Source organism: Chelonoidis abingdonii, chromosome 22 (assembly GCF_003597395.2).
Source record: "Chelonoidis abingdonii isolate Lonesome George chromosome 22, CheloAbing_2.0, whole genome shotgun sequence".
In the NCBI taxonomy this organism is placed as follows: Eukaryota; Metazoa; Chordata; order Testudines; family Testudinidae; genus Chelonoidis; species Chelonoidis abingdonii.
In genome coordinates, this window is record NC_133790.1 from 10,166,166 (window position 1) to 10,189,198 (window position 23,033).

Below are 23,033 nucleotides of genomic sequence, written 5' to 3' on the forward strand. Positions count from 1 at the left end.
ACTTGTACAAATCTGAACAAAATGTAGGAGGACAAAAATAATTCTTGGCTGCATTTTTATTTTAATTGGTTCTTTGATTATTTTATCCATGGACTATTGCAGTAGTTTTCACATTGGGCTCCTGGTGATTTCTATCCACACCTCAGCAAGCAGTTGAAAATCAGGTTTCTTGCTTAATTTTCCAGTGTCTTTGCTCTCGGTTATTTATTTGTTTACACTGGTTGCCTGTTAAATTGAGGAGTAAGTTCAAGGTGTGGTAAGAGACTTTTAAAGTCTCCAGCCCACAGCACTTTTTTCCCTTTGTTCTTGTGTATCTGCTCCAGCACATTGGGTCCATTAGTATCACAGTCTGCAGCTTGTCACCACATCCTTTTCATTCACAAATTCAACACGCATAGAGCTTGCATCTTTAGATTCCCTCCGGTTGAATTGTCTCCCCAAGGAGATCCAGCTGTCAGACTAGATTGTCTCTCTAAAATCTAAGTGGCAACCTGCTTGTGAGTAACTTTTTGCTGTGTCTGAGAGTGGTGGCTTCATTTAAAAAAAAAAATTGTTTGAAATACCTTGATGGTTCTGAATGACTCTAATACTCAGTATTGCCAACTTCAAGCAGTCAGAAATCATGAGTCAGACTCTCAAAAATTATATTAGCTTAAAGATCACAGGATGTTAAAGAAATAATAAACAGAGGATTATTTTTATTTGCCTTCTGAATTTTGAATCTTTAGGGCACTTTCAGGTCTCATTTTTAAACTTCTTTCTGTAACCCAGAGGACTAGAAAGAAACTTGTTTAAAAACAATCAAAGCCAAGATTCTTATGTAATCACATGAGTCCTGGAGCTGGGGCCAAGTGTTGCAAGACCCTGCAACAGTGTATCCTGGAAACGAGACTATTGTGACTTTGCTTATGTTATGCATATAGATGAGCTAATATGAAACACTACAAGACCTTACAATTGTAAATGGTTTGAGTCATGTGCATTAGCTTTCTTTTTTCAGTCTCAGGTCTGTAGTTTGTAATAGAAGGTGCTCTGAGGGTGAAATATACCAAGCAGTTTATGGGCCACGGAACGTTCTGCATGCAGTGGCACAATGTGTGGCAGATCTGGACTATACAAAGGCTCCATGTTAGCCAGCACCGTATGGTTTTGGAGAAGTGTGCACTGGGAGAGGAGTAAGGGTGGAGAGTGTATGTGTTCCTCTGTGCACACCTGGTGGCTAACTCCTGCATGTGGATCCATGGAGGAGCAGATTGGGGATGGATTCCTTTCTTGTCAAGCCCTGCATAGATTCTTCACAACAAAGCTCATTTTCTTGACCATTGTGTGGGTAGGTGAATCATCGTCAGTGGGATTCCTTCTTATTTCAATATATAGAGCAAATTGTTCTTACACTGCTGGTACTGCTGTCACATCATAGACAGACCCAGAGACTGCCCCCTGACTTCGCAGTGTGTCTCTAGAGACTGGAATTGTAACGGTTGGCTTCTATTTCCTGGTTCCGGCATTGATTTGCTAGTTGACTATAAAGTAACTTAGGACCTGATCTTGTTCTCTTTGAAGTCAGTTTGAATGTTTTCTGCTATTGACTTCATTGACAGAATGGCTGGATCATTAAATCTCCCAGTGCCTCAGTTTACCCATCTGCAACATTGGTAGGGCAACATTGGGGCATAAGGAAACTTTTCTTATTATTTATTTATGGTTTATAAAGTGCTTTAAGATCCTTTGAGGAGAAATGCTCTTTATAGGCATGTTTTTATATCATCTAATACAGCTGAAATATTTTTGAACGGTAAATCATCTGTAGATTAAAACTCAGCCACTGCAAATACGCACGCACTAGATGTTTTATGGCATATTTTACAGGCTCTGCACAACAATTTGAAACTATACTATGTTATGATGATCTGAAAATGGTTAAGGATTTCTGAACAGGTAAAGGAAAATTACAAATAAGCTGATAAATCAAGGGCTGTTTTGGCTTCAATGTTTATTAACCATTTAAAGTTCAGCAAAAATTCTCCTTATAAATACTTTTTTCCCCTTTAATCAAAAATAGTTGCTTTTATTCAGCATCAGCAAACCCTGACTTCTGCTTCTGTCTAATTGAATGTGTTTGTTAAAATTCCCAGTACGGAGCTTTCTCATGATGATAAATAAGTTCTATTTTAAGAAATATGCAGTACAACAATAAAGAGCTTCTAAGTAGTAGTTAGAAAAATATTCTGGTTTAATTGAAATGTTCTCATAAACTTAAAGAGCCTCTGTGAAGCTGGAGCTGGGGAAAACTGAAACCAAGGACGGAATGGAGCTGTAGTGTAAATGGGTGCATTGCTCTCAATGGAGCTGCACTCAATTACACCAGAAGTGACTTTGATCCGTTAAATCCTATTTAGTAAAGGCTAGCTAAAACAGTGTCCATGGCCTCTTTTAGTAGAAGATTTCCTGCATGCTGTCACAAAGATAGAGGCAAATAAAGGTAATTGTCTTGGTTGTCTCTGGAGTTGTCATGATGATGTGGATAAAATCAAATAAACGGGATGTTATTGCAAGTGTTAGTGTGAGGCACAGTTGTGAATTGGCAGTGAAGAAAGCCAAGGAGCTTAAAATGTTTGCTCATTATCTAGATTTATTGTTTTCGGAGGGGAAATGTTGGCTAAGCAAAAATAACATGGGTAATGTCTGGTCTTGATGGTGTGCTTTGAACAAAAATAGCTATTCTGTTATTGGGCTATAAGAAATTGCTGTGTCAATCCATACATTATCACCAGATCATGCTGCTTGGCTTCATCCTGCATTCTTTGCACTCTCAAAGCAGCGATGGAAGTCCTGAGGTTTGGAATCAGGGGGTAGCCGTCTAGTCTGTATCCACAGATACAAATTTAGCACCATTAATTTGGGCTTGAATAGGGACTGGGAGTGGCTGGCTCATTACAAAAGCAGCTTTGCATCTCCTGGAATTGACACCTCCTCATCTATTATTGGGAGTGAACTACATCCACCCTGATCGAATTGGCCCTGTCAGCACTGGTTCTCCACTTGTGAGGTAACTCCCTTGTCTTCATGAGTCATTATATAATGCCTGCATCTGTAACTTTCACTCCATGCATCTGAAGAAGTGGGTTTTTTACCCAGGAAAGCTTATGCCCAAATAAATCTGTTAGTCTTGAAGGTGCTACCGGACTCCTTGTTGTTTCTGAGGTTTAGAGTGTGCAAAAAAAAATCAGGATCAGGAACCATGAGAGCATTTTAGGACCAGTGATTGATTGCAATGTAAACTGGAAAAGTGAAGTATGGTATCTAGCCTGTCCCTGCTAGGTAACAGGGCACAAGACACAGCGAGGGCATTGTAGCTGTCTCCCAGTCCCAAAAGAATCATGTCATTCCTCAGGATTTGCTCATTTTGATGAATAAGCCCTAAAAGCCTGGGATAAGCTTCTGAAAGATAATTAAACAGCCACTTCAGTCAATAACCCCATCTTTTGAAAGTTATGCAACATGTTTTTGTTAAACATACCCAATGTTCACATTTCAGAAAGTGGCACTTCATGAAGTTCAACCTGCAGGATAATGTGGAAATCCTCCTCTTGGCTCAAAAATTAGGAGATTTTTCTTTGAGATTTCCGTGTATGTGTAACGCTGACAGACCCTGGGAGTCGGCGGGTGGGATCGAACTAGAGACCTCTGGAGCTTAGAGTATGAGCTTCTACAGCGTGAACTAAAAGCCATCTAGTTATCAGACTCATTTTATCTCTCTTGTTTTTGGTGGTCTCCATGCCACTACATGAGACAGAAACCACATGCAGGTGGTGTGTGGGTTACATATGCACTGAAGACAGGGGGAATATGCTGAGGGCCTGATTTTCCTCCATTAGAAACTATAGGGATCCAAGTGTCTTCAATGGGAGAAGGATTTTTTACAGAGGTGCTGATGACCAACTGCAGCTGTGATTGACTTTAGCTGGAGTTTCGGATGCTCAGTGTTTCCAAACAACTGTTGAAATATGAGGCCTGATCCTGTATCTTTTGTCTCTTGATCAGCTCATATATATGCAAGAAGTCCCGTGGTGATCAAAGGAGTAAGGCTTGGACTACTGGCATGTTCTGAACCTTACCTGTCTCAGGTCCTACTCCTGTTCACTTCAGAGGGAGCAGGAGTAGGTCTTTATTAATTTTAAAATGATCCAAAATATTCTCAAACAACATGACATCAAAGACATTTATTATTATGAACTAGTTCACACTCTTTTTTTCCCACAATTTCCCACTGCTGTGTGTGTGTCTCATAGACATATTGTCATTTACTGAAAACATTGTGTCATGAATTCATGAAAAATCATGATTTGTTCTTAAAAGCTAACACCACTAACGTAACTTTTTGGTTTTTATGAAAACTGAATTGTTGATGGAATTTGATAACAAACTACCAGTAATCCCGTGATGCACCTAACCTAGCTGCATTTCAGCGCTTGCTCTGCTATCATCTTCCACAGTGACATTGTGAATATTTCATTCTTTACAAAAAGCAGACACCAGCCTCTTCAGGTATGTTAGCAATCTAGATCTTTGTTAAAAGAATCTGAGTCTGATCACTCTGCCTTCTTTTATTTATAAAAGGTAACTACTAAGTAATCAGATTTCAACTATCATTGTGACATAAATCATAGGATGATATTGATCCAGTATTTAGATTGCTAATGCTATAATTCCTGTGTTCCACTTAGAGAAATGTTAAATATAAAGTGGATCCAGTCATATTTCAATAACAATAAGTGATTTTCTAATGCAGGGGTTCTCAAACCATGGGTCGGGACCCCTCAGGGGGTCACAAGGTTTTACATGGGGGGTTGTGAGCTGTCAGCCTGCACCCCAAACCCCACTTTGCATCCAGCATTTATAATGGTGTTAAATATATTAAAAAAGTATTTTTAATTTATATGGGGGGGGTCGCACTCAGAGGCTTGCTATGTGAAAGGGGTCACCAGTACAAAAGTTTGAGAACCACTGTTCTAGTGCTTATTAATACATTTGCATTCGGGTTGTAGTACATTTTCAAAGAAACCTATGTTTGCTAAATGAGTCCATGCAATTCATGTATTAATAATATTGATCTAATATTTTAGTGAATATACAGAGCCAAAACCTGCCATCAGTTTTTAAGATAGAGATTTTAAAAGGTATCTTTACTGCCACTTGTATAGGTTAAGGTAAAAGAGAAATGTGTGTGTGTGTGTGTGTGTGTGTGTGAAAAAAAAAGTATCAGGACAGTCCATTGTTTTTTGGTAAAGAAGGTCAATAGAGGTAACAATTAATCTATATATCAGGCTGGATTTCAAAAGAACCTAAGTGACTTAATAGCACAAATACTATGGACTTGGAGTAGAACTCATGCTCTTAAGGCACTTGGGTGGGATTTTCAATAGCACCGATAGTCTCTATCTAGAGTCGTAGTCCGGGATTTGTCCCTCTGGAAGACCATTCTTGACTGGAGACATCCATTGTCTCAAGGTGGGCAAATGCTTTTTACTGCATTAACAGAACTCAGTTTTAGAACTCAGTTTTAGAAGGAAATATATAAAGCTTCAGCCCTGCAAGTGATGTCGCGTAGGAAGACAGCTGCCTCTCCATTGCTGTATCTTCGTGGAGGTCCATGAAAGTCAGCAGGGCTCTGCTTGGTATGTCGACCTGCCTGTGCAATGTGAGGTGCAGGATTGGGGCCCAAAACGTTATTCTGGAATTTAACCAGATATGTATTTCTGGATCTAATGAAAATTGCATTTGGAATGTTTTTGGCATTTGTTGGTTTCTAAATCATATCCCAGAAACCATATGTTCCAGGACAGGACCACAGAGTTACACAACCTCCTAATGATTTTGTAGTGCATGGAGCAATGACAAGTCAGAAAATGGCCCACAGCCACTTTCTGTTGGAGATTTGGCTGAATCCATTAAATACATTTGAGGTGAGACATTTTGCGAAGTTGTATAAAATCTTGAGGGGTTCTTCATCTGTTCAGGGAAAGAGATATTGTGACAGTGTAATTACAATAGAATATAGGATTATAAGACAGTTTTTTGATGAACAGGGCCTCCTTACTTCAGGCCGTGTGAAGAAATAAAACTGAGCCATGCTTCCTTTTTCTCCTCTCAAGAAAGAAAAATGTCTAATGAATGTCTCATGTCTGAAACACTGGGCTGGATTCATCAAAGGGAGTTAGTAATTACCAAATTGAGAGAATCATGAAGCGCTTTTCTAAATTTGAAAGGCTCATCAAGAATAGATCAGGAGCAGGCAAAATTAATAGTTATGAACTCATTTCCATGGAAATGGACTTATTAGCAAGCATGCCAGCTGCCTAAAATTATAAGGTCTTTTCCTTCTGCTTGCAGGAAATAATCTTTTTTTTTAAATAAAAGTAAGTTAGACTTTATTTTTTATTGCTCCTCTCAACTGGGTTTGGCAAAGTTCTTGCAAGATGGCAGCAGCTTTGACTAGACAATAAAAGTGGAGGAGAAAGAAGATGAAGGACGGGGGAGAAGACAAGAAACGTACAACCCTTGGATTCCATGAGCACCTCTCTGCTGCAAACTTGTTTAGACAAAGATGGAATGGGCTGCAAGAAAGATTTGCCAGGTCTTTTTAGTATACAGTTTGGTTTAATAGCATTTAATGGCTGATAAACTATGAGTTACGCTCTTCTCCTTTGCTGGTAGAATTTCCACTTTCATGGCATTTTATCTTTGCTGGACACCTAAAGAATATCAGTGACCCAGAAGATATGAGAGCCAACGTCTCAGTGTTGGTCACAAAGTACAGAGTAGGCCAAGGAAAAATCGAAGATTTGCCATGACAGGACAGAACTTATTTAAAAAGAAAAGATGGAACAGAATGGCATGTAGATAATCCCCACTACTGAAGGTGAGAACTTTAAGACAGAGTATCATGGTTGGTAAACAGAGGTTGATGAAGTTTGAAGAAAGTAATTATCAGGGATTGATCCTGATTTATTTGAGATTTTACTCCAGCCTACCTCCAGTTGCTTCAGCGGAGTTTACTCCTGATTTGCTCCAGTGCAAATGAGAGCTGTACCAGGTCTTTAGTGCCCTAGATTTAAGAATTTCAAAGTTCCTGGATTAGCTACTGATAGGCCTGCTGATAACACACTATTATTGAGAACAGTTAATACATTGCCTTATGTATCAATATGCATTACGCGTCAGTCTTCCTGCTATTGGAAACACAAGGATCTATAGACGAGGGCTAGAACAAGGACTGTAGAGACAGAAGGGAGGCTATGAACTGAGGAAGAAAGAAATTGACTTTTAAAGCTTTATCATTTGTTCGCAATAGCTGTAACCCGGGAAGAGATTTGGAACAAAGTCTGTGGACCGATCGTGCGCCTCTCCATGGGGGACTCTGTGTCCCAGATACTATAGCACTTGGCATTGCTCGGAAGGCTAGGTCTTTGTTTTGAAGAGTGAAAAAAAGAGACCATAGTTTTGGAGAAAATTCATTGACTTGCTGTTCAGAAAGTAATGTGTAGGACTGCCGACGAATAAAGTAGTGCAAGGGTTTGAATGCCATTTTGTGAAAGCTGTGTACTTTGTGGATGAACTCTCTAAATGAAACCTAATTAGAACACAATGAATCTGACACATAAGTACAGCTCTTTTAGCAGTCTTCCAAAAGAAAGAAAAAGAAAAAAGCTGGTGCCCTGATCTGAAATGTTGACATCTTACAATACATTTAAATTACTTCAGAAACAAAGCAGGAAGCATTTGGCTAGCAATGTTTTTTTCATTTAAGTAATGGCAGAGAATTTTCCTGACAAACTGGATTCCACCAGCACCCATTTTTCCCGTTTTGTAGTTTCAGATTATTGATTACAAGTCAGGGACTGTGTGTGTGTGTTTTTGTGTTAACGAGTCAGGAATTTTTGACACCAGGTTTCTTCACAGAAAATGCCAAGCTGTTGAAACTTTTCACGGAAATTGTATCTATTTTGACAAAGTTTCATTGGAAAGTTGCTCAGTTTGAGGATGGGATTTCTGGTTAAAATCAGAGAGTGAGACCTCAGAATAGCCAGTGGTCTGTTGGTTAGGGTTCAGGAGACTCAAGTTCAAGTCTTTTCTCTAAATTATGTAGAGCAGTGATTGGAACCTGCTTCTCCCTATCACACATGAATGCGCTGACCACTGAGATGGTGGCTATCTTGGGCTCAGGGCCCTCACTGACATTTTTCATGAAATGGAATTCTTGATTTCCTGCCTATCCTAGTGAGTGTATCTAATGTTCTCCTTTTGTATTCTGTGTTGGAATTTAAATCTGATTTCAAGCAATTGGAGTATACAGAGGCGTCTATTTTTAAATGAAAGTTATGGTATACGTAGAAGAACTTTGCCTGCTTAGAGGCAGCAGCCATTTTCCTCCCTGACAGTCTCTGCAGTCTGTTATATATAGGCTTGGAAGGATTAGATTTTTATCGGTGAATGTTGGTAAACATTGATTTCACAGTTCACACACAAACTGACAAAAAAAAATGTTTCCATTGATGATGATAAAAAACTACAGATACGGAAAATAAGAAAAGTGCTGCTTGAGAACTTATTGGAGTTTGATTTAAGAATATTTATAATCTGTATTTTTTTATTTGATGTTTGCAATTTATTTTAGCAGTTATAAAGCTTTAACTTTCTGAATGTCAGTGTCTACTGTTATTAAATCATTTTATGATGCCCCCATGATTTCCTGTCAGTGTGAAAATTTAAATTGATAAAAATAGAAAAAAATACTTAAAATAAACATGAGATCATCTGTCAAAATTACAAAAAAATAAAAATGTAATTTTGCCAAGTCTAGCTGTATACAGAACACACACGCTCTGTTCTCGTCTAGAATCACAAATCTGTAGGGCTGGAAGGGACCTCAAGAAGTCATCAAGTCCATCACTCATGTGCTGAGGCAGGGCCAGGTAAACCTAGATGACTATGGAGACTTGTTCATTCTTGATGTTGTCTTTAACATAACACTGGCCATTTAGACTGTAAGTGTGTAGGTTTTTCTCTGGATACAGAAAAACATAAGAAGAGGATAACAGAGTTGTGGAGTGAGCACAAAACAACTGACAGCATGACGACATAACGTTCTTTTAGCTCAGTTTTTGACTGTGCTTATAGCACACTGAAATGCTACCTAATCTTACTAATTACTTTACAGATGAATCCTAACCAGGTCCAAAGAGTTCTTAAGAATTCTGAACCCACTTCTGAATTTTTTTTCAGTTGGTCCCTTTTGGTGTAATGGGTGAACTAAAACTCCAGATCCAGACACACCTGAAGGATTCAAAATTTGAATTTAGAATTTGTATCTAGGGCTGATCTCTAAATTTAATTTATGACTTATGAGTATGTTCGGTTTGTGACTAAGTGAAACAAATAGTTAGAAGTAATGAGCAGGGGCCTGTACTGTTGAATTTTCCATTATGCTGACAATATTTTTCTGCAGAAATTGAGAAGTCTCTAATTATATCCCTGACTTTATATAGTATAATTTGTCTTCGGCATCTTGTTGGTAGCCTGGTTGGTCACCCAGCTGATGCATTAATAGCTTCTAGCCTTGCCTGAGAGTAGAGAAAATAAATGAACATTAAGGTCTCTGCACTGCACTTTCACTTCAGTGCAGCAGTATAAGAAAGTTAAACCCATGCATGGATAGACTTTTCTGCAGTATTACTGTAGACTACTTTAGAGGACTCAAGCATTTGGGGCAAAAATCATCTTTTAAAAGTAGTATTGCAGTTGTGGGAGTGACAGCCAGGCATTTGCAAGGGAGGTAGTGTTTCCCAGTAGATAGATCATTCAACTTGGCTTTAGAAGACCTAGGTTCCATTCCTGTCTTGGTTACTGATCTGTTGTGTGGCTGTGGGCATGTCCTTGTACCTAAGACCTTGTCTACACTACTGAGGGAGATCGATCTAAGTTATACAACTTCAGCTACATGAATAACGTAGCTGAAGTTGACGTACTTAGATCTGCTTACCGTGGGGACCAAACTACGCTATGTTGAAGGGAGATGCTCTTCCATTGACTCTCCTTGCACTTCTCATTCAAGTGGAGTACAGGAGTTGACGGCAGAGTGATCTGTGGTCGAATTAGTGGGTCTTCACTAGACCCACTAAATCGACTGCTGATGCATCGATCACCACGTGTGGATCCCCCGATAAGTGTGGACAAGCCATAAGTGTCATTCTTAATAAAAAGAAACAGAAGTAATTCACAAACAGAGCTTGAATGGTTTGCATTTACACCCACTTTTAAACTTTTATTCCCAGATGACCAAAATAAAATAATCTTCATACAGTTACAAGTGTGCATCAGCAACAAGCAGTATATTTTCATGAACTGAAAATAAGGATAATGTAACCTCCTGTTTTTGTCATGCATAATTAGCACAAATCCGTTTTTTGCATGGAGATAAAGGCAAGTTCATGTTTGAATAAGAAAAAAGAAAAGCTGGGAGTTCATTTCTGGTGCAACATGAGGAATGACCAAACATTCTACTGTTTCAGAACGTAAGTATTTGCAACAACAACATGATATTGGTACTTGAATAAACAATTTAGCAACATCTGTGCTGTATGGTGTCCGGGGCTTATATTACAGGTTCATTGAGATTACTTAGAACTAATGTCTGAGTTTAATGGGAAACATGCTTCCTTTTCAGAAAGCTAAACGGTAGATTGTCAGCTCATCTGTAAAGTATAGCCATTGCCCACTGGATTGTTTGATTTAGTCTTTTATCAACTTCTGTGGCCTATGGGTTAGCCTACTGGTCCTCAAACTGTGGGTCAGAATCTCAAAGTGGGTTATGACCCCTTTTTAATGGGGTTACCAGGGCTGGCATTACACTTGCTGGGACTTGGGGCTGAAGCCAAAGTCTGAGCCCCACTGCCCAGGACTGAAGCCCTCCAGCTTTGGCATCCCCCAGGGCAGCAGGGCATGTCATGTGATGAAACCTCCAGGAATACATCCAACCAAAATTGGCAGCTCTAACATGAGCAGAAACTTAACCGCAGTATTGCCATAGTAACTAATTAACATGTATCCTAATATATTTGAAATAATTAATATACTAAGGTACAGAATAGGGACACCCCAATGTTATCAAAATGAAGAAGTGAGTTATGGGCAAAGGAGGCTGAACATTCTTATGAATATTCATAGAAGCCATTTATGGCTAACCACGGCCTAGAGTCTAGACCATTGAGACCTCAACCACTGGAATCGCTTGGCAGGCAAGATATAGGATTGGACTCTTGTGGACCACCACCTGTTTTTCTACCCTGGGTCTACACAAGGATTGTGTGAGTGTGCGTATGACATGGTGCTGGATGTAAAATTAATATTGCATTACTGTTACTTTCTGGTTTGGATCGGAACAGGTGTGTGTTTTCTAATTGTGTCAATACAACTATTAAAAAGTCAAAAGCTCTTTCCTAAGTGAGTGCTGCAACTGTGTACGTTGGGGTTACCAGTTAAACCGTAACTGATTTCCAACTCTCTGGATTCTTGGAACTGAAGCCTGTCAAACCTAGGGTGTTCATTTGTCAGTTGGAGATTTTTAAATAATGAATACACACTCCATAGATCAGGCAACATTTCCTGAAGTCTGCATGTTGAATTTGATAATTCTCCTATTGCAAAGAAAAAAAAAACTGTTGCAATTTATTTTGTTCTTGACATTTCACTGATGCTTCATTTTAAATTGCACTTAATCTGCATTTTGTTTTTCAGAGCAAACATCTCCTTCTATGAGATCTTGCAGATGGACTTTGAAATTGACAATAGCAGTAGTCTGGCAGGAGCTCAGCAAATTACCTGGCAGGTGGAATACCCCCGAGAAGACTTGATGAGTGAACTGGTGGTCTCAGAGATCTTTGTCAGCCAAACAACATTTGCAGGAATTGTTCCTCTTGCAATGGTAAGAAACTGCTTCTTTGTTTTTCAAATGCTTCTTTTGATTCCTTTTAGTATTCAAAGAAACATGAACCATTTTTTTAATTTGCTACTTCCTATGCATCTGCTGAAAATGTTTTAAATGCAAAAACTACATTTCAATAATACTTTATTTACCTGATATACCGTAATGGCTCCTTGGAAACCATTAGAGTTTATTGTGCAAATTCTTTTCTGTTTGTGGATTATTGGCCTGGTACATAGTAACAGCTCCTCTGGAGCTGTTGTCTTCTGTTGTGTTAATGCGACTGCCATGCACGCTCACTAAGGCTAAACACTACAATTAGTTATGACATTTTCATTTAAATAAATTAGCCCACATGTGTAGAAAACTTCATTTCTAAGCCAGACAACAGGACCATATTTTGCTTTGCTTTCCCCCAAAGCACTCAAATGCACTAGACTAAATCACCGACTAGCAGGCTGCAAAATATCAATTTAATAAAAAACTCATTTTGAGTTATACAGTGGGGACACAAAATCATTTCTAAAGACTTAGATTTTTCGATTTAGAGAGAGGCCCTGTTTTCAAAGTGGGGTGTAATATATGTGGTCAAAAAAACCTAACCCCCACTTTTTTCATGTAAGTGGCACCTTGTGTATTGAAATGCAGCTTGGTATAGGGACCTTGGGTGTGACTGTGAGACCTCTGTTTCTGAAACTTTGTGCTGGTGCAAATCAACTGCATTTAAATGTGGTTACACTAGTGTAAAGCAGGTGTAACAGAATGGTGAATTAGGCCCTGTCTGCAGAACTTCCTTTGAAAAATTGGCCTAAAGAGCTTATGAAGGACTAATTCTTTTTCCAGCTTGATTTGGTTAAAAAAAAAAAACCCTCGGTTTTAGACCGAGGACCTGGATGATACATTTCAATCTACTGATAAATTTTAAAGCCTCTCTTTCCCCCCACCTCTCCCCTCACAGTCCTGAGAAAGGAAGCTAATTTTTATTTTCTTGCTCCTCTACGTCAATAAAATCCAAACATCCCTCTCCACAAACATTCCTGTCCTGCTGGGAGAGAAGCAAGGGAGGAGACCAGTAAATACAGACAAGGAGACTGAACAAAATGAAGGGGATGGCTACACTTGCAGCTGTACAGCGCTGGGAGTTACAGCTGTCTTCGTACAGCTGTGTAGGGAAAGCGCTGCAGTGTGGCCACACTGATAACTACCAGCGCTGCAGTGTGGCCACATTTGCAGCGCTGTTGGGAGTGGCTGAATAGGCACTCTGGATACCTCCGAATACCTCTGGAGGCCAATTACAGCGCTTTTGGTGGCCACACTGGCGGAGCAGCGCTGCATCACCAGCACTGCAATCATTATACCCCAGGCAGAGCAGGAGTACAGCCAGCGCTGCAGCCAGGGAGATGCAGCGCTGTATGTGCCTTGCAAGTGTGGACGGTGAGTAAGTTGCAGCGCTGTAAACCCACCACCAGCGCTGCAACTCTCCAGTGTAGCCAAGCCCTAAAATGAACTCGATGTGACATTCTCAATTATTAGTGATGATTCAGGTTGTAATACTAATGTATAGTGAGGGATAAACAATACCACTGTTACACAACACACGTTGTCTGAAATGGCTCATAAGGTATTTACGCTACTAAGAGTGCCACTGGTGTATAGTAGAGTTGGGTTCAAATCAGCAGCCCACTGCTGAACTTTGAAAGGTGCACAATGTATGTTTGGATCGGAATTTTGCAGTTGGCCCTGCTTTCTCTATAATGCCCCCCCCCCCTCTAATTGCTGAATCGGCCGCTGGTGCCTATTTCTAACCCCAGATCTCTGAATGTTAGGCAGAAGGTTTGTAGTCCTGATCTAGAGATGCATCTTAATTTTGCTGCTCATTTATTTTCACCTTTTATTTTACAGCATGATGGGGAAAAATTGAAGTTTAAATATATATTTTTGTCTCCTTTTGAGACATCCCAATGTTTCTTCACATGGCCATAGTCCTTGGTGATGTTTTTCATCAGTAATTCAGCTATCTCTCTCTGATTGCAAGCTTCCTTGCCTGTCTGGCCCCAGGCTAACAGAAGAGTCTGAGATAGCAGTAGCAAGAACAACAGGTTTTATTTGCATTCCTTCCATTCATATTTGCTAATTTATGGTGCTGTTTCACTTCACTTCAAGACAGGCTCCAGCCTGTGTTGCAGAATTGGGAACAAAAGCCAATGCACCATGCACTATCATGTTCTGTTCAGTGAAACCAAGTGTTAAGGAAAGTTCTTGAAATAAGAAAATATATTTTAATGTTCTTTTTGAGGGGTTCCTCAACTCCTTCCATCACTAATAAGTCAATTTTATTGTAATTTTTTCCTACTATTTCCTGAATTACACAGAATCTGTAAATAAATATCATCTCATGTATTTTTGTCCCTTAGAAGAACACTATAAAGGTGTAACAAAATGCAGTAGGTTTTAAACTCCTCATTTCCACATTGAATGTAAGTTACTTGGGGGTCCCTTTAATTTCTTGACTGTTCTAATTTGTCAATACAAAATGTAGAACCCAATGCAAGCTCATTGGTGTGAGAGAAGTTGCATGAATGTGAAAAGAGGTTTTGATCCTTAGTTTGTGGGATCAAGTATTTTGATGACCTCAAAATCCCATGGCCAGTGAAAGATAATTGTCTTTGTAGTTTCCTGTACAAATTCACTTTGTGTATAAATTGGACCATCAGCACTGTGTAAAGCTAAACTGTATACTGAAAAATGTCTGGTCAGGAAATGCTTTGCAGGTGGCTACAGTTATAATTCGCTGAACACTGGAACTCCAACTCTGGTTTACATTGTTTTCGACCTCTGTATATTTGCTGAAGGAAAACTAAACAAAACAAAACCAGACTGTGAAATTGTGCAGAGCATCAGGGGCCCTTCTTAATAAAGACCTAAACTGAAGTTAAATTCCTAGATCTTTCTGTTGGTCAGGATAAATAAGCCTCATGCTCATGCCAGAACAGACAGGGTTTCTCTTACGCATGGTTCAGTATCTCACTATTGTTTTCTGCTGCTGCTAGGGCCAATCATAAGTACATCTGTAACTTTTTCAAGGCTTTCCTTGAATACAAAATAAAAAGAGCAAGGCCCCTCTATGATTAACATCACCTCATTGCATGATTGTCAGGACCAGGATGTGGGTGGACTGACCTGGTGGTTAGAACCAGAGCCCAACCTATTGGTTAGAGAAAGGGACAGGAGCCAGATCTGGAATAAGGAACCAATAATCAAGCTAAGGGTCAGAGCTAGAGCCAGAAATCAGTAGCTGGAGCCAGAAACCAGGCAAGAGAGCAGGGCAGGGTGGAATGGAGCAGGACAAGGCTGGAGAGACTGGATAAAAGGCAGAAGCAAGGCTGGGTACAAGGGCAATTGCAGATTTGCTGCTGCTGCCACTGAGCTTAAGTGCAGACCTGTTGGCTCCTTTCAGGCTGGCCACTTGGGCAGGCTGGGCAAAAAGGCGATTCCACTGCAGTCCAACTTGGCTTATTAGCCTGCCCGAAGGCTGAACCATCTAACCCCCAGCTCAGCTGAGGAAATTCAACCCCATGGGTTCTGAGAATGATGGTGGCAATGTTAGTGGTAGGCATGGCCGGCTCCAGGCCCCAGCACGCCAAGCACATGCTTGGGGCGGCATGCCGCGGGGGGCGCTCTGCTGGTTGCCGGGAGGGAGGCAGACGGCTCCGGTGGACCTCCCGCAGGTGTGCCTTCGGAGGGTCCGCTGGTCCCATGGCTCGAGGTGTGCCGGCGGATGCTCCACTGCGGGAGGTCCACCGGAGCCGCGGGACCAGCGGACTCTCCGCAGGGATGCCTGCGGGAGGTCCACCGGAGCCCCTGGACCGGCGAGCGGCAGAGCGCCCCCCGCGGCATGCCATCGTGCTTGGGGCGGCGAAATGGCTAGAGCCAGCCCTGGTGGTAGGGATCGTTTTCCATTACCTAACTTATTTTTCTTCTAGATAAAGTAGGTGTGGTAGGTCTCATGCTAGCATTCGTTTAATAGTCTGATAAAAAGAGCCAATTGCTTGCTTCGGTGGGGTTTACGAATAATCTCTCATGAAATCTTATGTTTTAACATGCACATTTGGGAGGAAGTTTAAGAGATTAGATTTGTGTGTGTTTGTGAAAAGTTACAGTTGATTTCTGCATATTATGCAGCAAAATAGGGCTCCATATCAGCAGACAATCCTGCTGTATTGTGCTGCATGCTCCTGGCTGCAAAAAACACTAGTCCCTTGGTTTAAAATCAGTGGTGAATTAATGAGCAGTGCTTTGAGATTCCTAACAGAGAAGGGCCTTGTACAGCTGAAATGTAACTCACTCTTACATAGTTAATCACTTTGTTTTAACTGGAAAAAGTGCAGGCTTGTAATGCAAAATGTACATTTTGATTCATTATTTCAGGGTGAGGGAGCAACCTTATGACACATATAATTTCCTTATTGGGTGTGGGCGGCATTAAGGTTTCAACGTACAGTATCTTTATGTGAAAAGGTGACGTGGGCGTGGAGAACACTAATTATCGCACAAATGCTAACTGAGAAATCGGTATGGAAATGTCATTAGGAATTATCTGCGAATTTACAAACAAATAAGACAGTTCCTGGTTTCTCAGAAATAAAGGAAAACCCCAACCAGGATAATCGGTCGTACAGTCAGCTGTCAGTTCTAAAACTACCAACCCAATTGCATCTGGCATTCAACAGTTATGCCCAAAAAGTACAAATCCACTTACATCTACATGTGTAGGTTCTGAACAAGTCTGGAATGTCTTCAAGTTTGTGCAAAACTAATGAACTAAAATATTTATTTATTTCTTTATTATGGGCAACTGGGTAGCTTTCAAAGATTTCCTCATTGAATAATATTCCAAGTGTTCATTGGAAGCATTTATTGTGACATGCATCTTCTTGGTTTAAATCCAAATAGCAGTTGGACCCTACTTGCACAATTTGAGGAGAAGTTATTCGGTTTTGCAGCTTTGGAGTGGCCCAGCCAACAGTTCTTGGTATTATTCTGTTTTACTAGTAACTATGAAATCTGATTTTATTTTGAGTGGATAAGTTTGGAAGAACAAGGTTAAAATATAATTTTTGAGTTCTGGGAATGCCTGAAAAACTTGAGTCTATGTCCATTTGGAAGATCATCCATATAATTTTAACTCCAAAGGCCTGTTTTTCACTTTTTGAATATTTAAAATCTAATTTTGATTAGAATAAATACAATAAATATGTTCATGAACAGCAGAAAATCTAAATATTTTCCTGCTGCAAAACAGGGAGTTTTCTCCACAATATGATGCAATAATTCCTTGCTCTCCTGCTAATGATAAAGTCCAATTTGAATGACTGTGCAGAACAAAATAAAGTAAAATTTATTATGGAAGTGATCAGAATATTTTACTAAATCAGGACTGAGACAGTTTAATTTTAGTTAGTAGAATTGACTTTCTGATAGCCACGTCTCTAATTCCAGATGGAACGTATGCATTGTAGGGAGTAACGGAAAAGATGAGGTAGAATAGCAGGCCATCTCCAACTGATTTGGTAATGAAGCGACTTCTTGTGAAATGAGAAAATAGCAAGGTGGTTGATCACAATTGTTTATAGCCTGCACTCGACTCAAGAATTGATTTGGATGACAGCTATGACAGGCCTACTGCTGTTGCAAAAGGATATCAGTCTACCTTAAAATGAGCTGTTCTTATAAATCAGCTACCCACAGACAGATTTCTCTCCTATAGTTCTTTTTATTGTGGCACATGGTGGGAATGCTCTAGTTTGGCTATATCATCATTTCCATCATATACCCGCTAGAGAAAATATGGAAAAGGAAGTAACTTACTGTGCATGCTCTAGCTGTGCCGTAAAGCCAAAGTTATGGGAGGTTAAAGGATGTCAGGTGAATGTAGATAGACAAATGTAATTAATCCAAGCCATCTTGATGAATGCTCCTGCTCTTACAAAAGTGCCATTAGTACTTCCATCTTTTGTCTGACGTGAAAGGGGACGTGTTGCTTCCTAATATCCTGCTGGAACATTAGTTCAGTACTGGCTTAAATGGAAGAGTACCACTCATTGAATCATTAGCACCACTTCCAATGGCACCGCCACTAAATTAGGTTGTGAACACAAGATGGTATTGCTGCATGGATTTTCTACCTTTTTAGAAATGCACCACAACTGTTTTGTGCAGATCTATGTGTGGCTTCCAATTTTATTGGTCAACATTCCCAACACAATTTTCATCTTTTTTCTTTTTTTTTATGGTGACCTTGTCAGCCTGGGAAGTGATTTTTTTTTTTTTGATGTATTCAAAGGTAGGGAAGAATTTATTTCACATGATACTGAGCTATCTGCATACAATTTGTAGGAGGGCAACATATAGCCTGATGGATCTGCCATGCTCTCAAGATGCCCCTTCTCCAGAGAGACACTGTTTCTGTGCATATATTTAATTTGGGAAGTTCACTGTTTGTGAGTAAGTGTGACCAAATTGATAAGGGCTCCTAATAGGATATATGCAAACGTGCATCTATGATGTATAGATGTATGTAAATAACTTATGCCACGTGTGGTGGTGAAATCAGTGTAACAAATTGCATTCATCATTTATTTGCCTATTTCTTCTTAAAGCCATCTTTTCATCCATCTCTGAGCAGATTTCCAACATAACAAATCTCTGAGCAGCTTGAAGCGGCTATTGTACTAAAGTTACTTCCATAATAACACTGTTCCGAGTCGCACATTTCAGTCTTTGACCAGTCCTGGCCCAATATCAGGCAAATCACACTTTCTCTTCAGTGGCATAATTTTGTAGCCTTGTAGATATTGAGATATTAGATTGTATAGAAAAGGTATTTAAAACAATTTTTGTGCTTTCTAAATTTTATGAACTATATGTTTTCTTATTCTCAGAGGCCTGTACAGTTGGATTCTTGCCACTAAAGGAAACTGTTTTGGCAGGTGGAGGTAAATGGGAGGGAAAAAAAAGATTTGTATAAATTTTAAAACTTTTCTTGGCAGACCACTCATCAGGGGATGGGAGCCTTTAGTGGGAATGGCTGGAAGGAGATTGCTGAGCATGCTACAACTCACCCACTGATAGGGAATGTGACTTCCTGGGGTAGAATTTCTGTCCCAGGGACATCTCAGGGGCAAGAAGGCACGGAAGGTGGCTTGGTGGTCAGTCGCAAGTATGGTCATGCTGGGGTGGCTGATCACCTTCTTGGTACTATTTAAGATAACAAACTGAGAGATGAATATGTGGACATATTGTCACTGTTGCACAGGGAGGTGCTGACAGAAAGTAAGCTGGGGCACAGCAAGCTGGGCAATGAAATACCCAAGCGGCCATGGGTGTCTAGAACATGGGCAAATTGGGAAACTTCTTTCCTAATTGGTGTGGTCATTATTGCAGAAGCTTACCCAGACAGAAGCCCAGTACCATCTCCAGTTAAGCTTGAGGTGTTAAGAGTTCTCCTTACCCTAACAAGATTGGCATTTTTATGGGCTGGGTTTACTTTGGGGTTTAGGAACCCTTTTGCAAGAGAAAAAAGGCATGTAATGTCAACAAATTTGAAGGAGTTATGGGGAATGGGCCATACTGTAAAGAAAAAGATTATACAAGAATTAAAGGGGAATAGGATAGCAGGGACATTCAGTCATCTCAGTATATGGGACTTACAGGTTTTTCCCCTAAGGTTGGTCCTTAAGAAGGCCCCGAGTGAGTGTCACATAATTCACCACCTGTCTTACCCATGGGATAGCTCAGTTAATGATGGAATAGGCCCGACCTTGTGTTCTGTGTCCTATTCCTCCACTGATGAGGCTGAGTGCCTGGTTTGGTCTTGTAGCCAAGGGTTTTTAGTGTGGAGGTTCTGGTGGGGTGTTCTGAAGGCACCAGCCTTAGGGAGGATACATGCTGTTCTATCACTGTTGTGCACAGGGATCTTGCACAGGTCTTGTATCCTGTGTGTCACTGTGGACAAGAGGTGACCTTGTTCAGGGAGACAATTCCTGGTACCATGTTTTGGAACTTTTCGGAGCAGCAAGCTAGTTTCTGGGTCCTGTAGAGATTCTTCTGGGGAGGCTTTGGAATTTAGGAGTATACATTGGAAGGGGCGAGGATATTAACCTTGAGGAGGTCAAAGACGGATCTTCCCTGTCGAGGCTGTGAGGGCATACATGGCAATAAGACCCGGGGGAGGGAAGGGGAAAAGCCCATCTTTATTCATGGTAACGGGAATCCCTTCACAACATATTCATTTATTACAGTTTTAAGACAGGTGTAATGTGCTACAAAAGAAATGAACGATCATTCTTAAAAATCATCACAATTGACTTTTCCCCCTCAAATACTGCACTAAATGTAACATTTATATATCATTTATATATTCAAAAAACGGTACTGGCTTTAATTAACTAATCAATCCTGAATAAATGCATCTTGGTAAGAATGAAAAATTATATGGAAATGAAGCCACTCTTACTCAGTTTTACCTGTTCCCGAATGTTTTATGAGTCACTTTTCAGATTCCTTAAAGTGCTTTTAGAAGCACACTCAAAAGTTCCATAATAATATGGCTTAATATCTCTAAAACTGATTTACTTAGAAAAAGTTGGGATTTGCAACTTGAAGAATAAATTTTCCCACAATGCCTAGAGCCTTTATGAATGACTTTGACAATGTAAATACTGATTTATCAACTACGATTGTCCGTAACTACTTAAGGCATCTTTAATGCAGGCAAAATTGCCACTGTATTCAATGGGAATTTACCAGAGCAAGGACTAATTGTTCCCTTAAGTTGGAGTCTAGTTCAAATGCAAAATTTCTAATTTATGTTATGTTTTTGTTTTCTTTTTTTTGAATTTTCAGTGCCAGGTGAAAGACACAACCTTTGAGAAATTTTGCCCACAGAAAATATGAAGTGTCCTGAATTAGACTCTCAGCATTGTCTATTCTGAATATTCGGAAGGGATGTTCAGACAGTGAGCAGAGTATAAGACCACTTGTTTGGTACAACAGAGCATGATGCATTCAATATCAGCGTCAGCTGCCTTGCTTCTATGTAACTTATTTTGTTTTCCTTTCGGCAATAAATAGTTCTAATAATTGAGTCTTTCAACATCTGGCGTACCAATTAACATGTGCTGCTAATGTCTCAGAAAATAGAAAGGTGATTCATTTTCATCATGTTTAATACAATAACAGAGCAAGGTGGAGAAGGAGAATGTCAAAACACTTAAATTCTTCTTCTCATTCAGGTATTCTGGTGCATTACTGAGTATTCACAAAAGAATTTGCTTTTCAGTATGACAATAATTAACTGTAAACATTGAGCCTGATTTTCAGACATAGGATACCTAGAATAGGATGCCAGTCCTTAATCTGATTACTCAAATTGTGGCTTATGCATCCAGTATGTGTCTCATATTATTATAGAGTTGTTTAGTTGGATTTCTTTAGATACCTATGTCTTGATTCTATTCTCATACCAATATACAGGAAATCAAGAGTAACTTTCCTGAGATCAATGGAGATATAACGGTATAAAACTGGTATAATTGAGGGGAAATTGTGTTCTTATTGTGCATCTCTCATCTGTTTCAAGAGTCAGCAAATAATTGGGGTTTTCAGAGAAGACCTTTAGAGACAAGTTCTTACCATACCATGATAGTGTTTCCCACCTATATTTTCTTCTAATTTAGTGTCATTTTGGGAGCCTTTGTTTCCCCATGTTCTTGTTTGGTTCTTGCTCATTTCTTCACCACCAATAGCGGCTTGAAGGAGCCATATTGATTGAAGGAGTAGGTGAATATGTGACAGGCATATGTGATGCAGAGACGGAATGAAAAGTGTGGCTAGTGGCCTCAGTTGTAACAGAAAGACTCGAATTAAAATAAAGTGATATATTGAAGGCTAACTACCTGAGTCTCTTTTACACTGAAGGCCCCTGTACATAACTTAGGGTGGGGGGAACAGATCCTCAGATGGTGTGCCTTGACTCAGTTGAAGTCAATGGTACTATGACAATTTGCACCAGGTGAGAATGGGCTCCCTGGCACTTGCACTTATACCCGTTTTCAATCCCCTTTACACTGAGGGTGTGGTGTTAAGGTACCTTAGTGTAAATGGAAATCATGCCTTAAAATCTTTGAAGAACAGTTCTGCCTAGAAAAGTGACTATGCAACAATGGCCTCTTCTTACTCAACAGATCTAGTTCTTGTATGTATTCAGGGTCCTATCTGCTTACTTTAAGTAACAAAACACTGTACATTTGTACTCCTTTCTACTCATGTTAGTCCTGCAGAGGCAACACAGCTAAGAGTATGAACTGGATTCTATTCCTTCTTATGCATCATCAGCTGACTAATGCACTAAATATCCATTAGTTACTCCTGAGTAGCTCCCTTGAAGACAATGGAGAGGCACAGATGTCAAAGAGCATAATTGACAGGTGGGTGGCATGGGGCTCACTGGTATAATTGAGGTATCTAAATTCTTTATTCCTGGGTAAGATATATGAAAAGGAGAAGGACCTTTGCTTGACTCATAGATCCCAAGTGAAGTTTTCAGGGCTGGCAGAAAGAAAAACCATCTTTCTACTCATAAACTGAGACATTGGCTATGTTAACTCATTGAGAAACAATAAACGTGGAACCCCACGTCATATTTAGAGTCACTTTGCAAAGTAGAACGCCAGTTAAAACTAAATATAGAAATTGGAGGAATGAAGATGGATACGGCTGCAGTTCTCCCCACCATCTCTCTCAATCAGATAGACCTCTGCAATTTTTCACAGACTGGGAAACCCTGAATCGGCTGAGCTTGTTAAGGTAGCCCTACTCTGTTTCCTGGGGTAGGAGAAATGCCCCCCCGCCACTTTATCCATTCCGGACTTGTCACCCAGGTTTCCACTACAGAAAATGTGACTGGCTTAAAGGTCAAAATCAGCCCTAACCCAGCAACTTCAGAGAATTTCTAGGCAAGCAGGTACTTTGCCAATGTGAAGAACAAGAG

At 40.0% G+C, this 23,033-nt stretch overlaps 1 protein-coding gene across 1 annotated transcript in view; it reads left to right on the forward strand.

The window, feature by feature from the left end:
• TMEM132B (transmembrane protein 132B) overlaps positions 1-23,033 on the forward strand; it is a 391,123-nt gene that overhangs the window by 252,009 nt on the left and 116,081 nt on the right. The window contains exon 4 of the mRNA XM_032791201.1: positions 11,797-11,983. Coding sequence (XP_032647092.1) covers positions 11,797-11,983 — 187 coding nt within the window. The remainder of the gene's footprint in view (positions 1-11,796; positions 11,984-23,033) is intronic.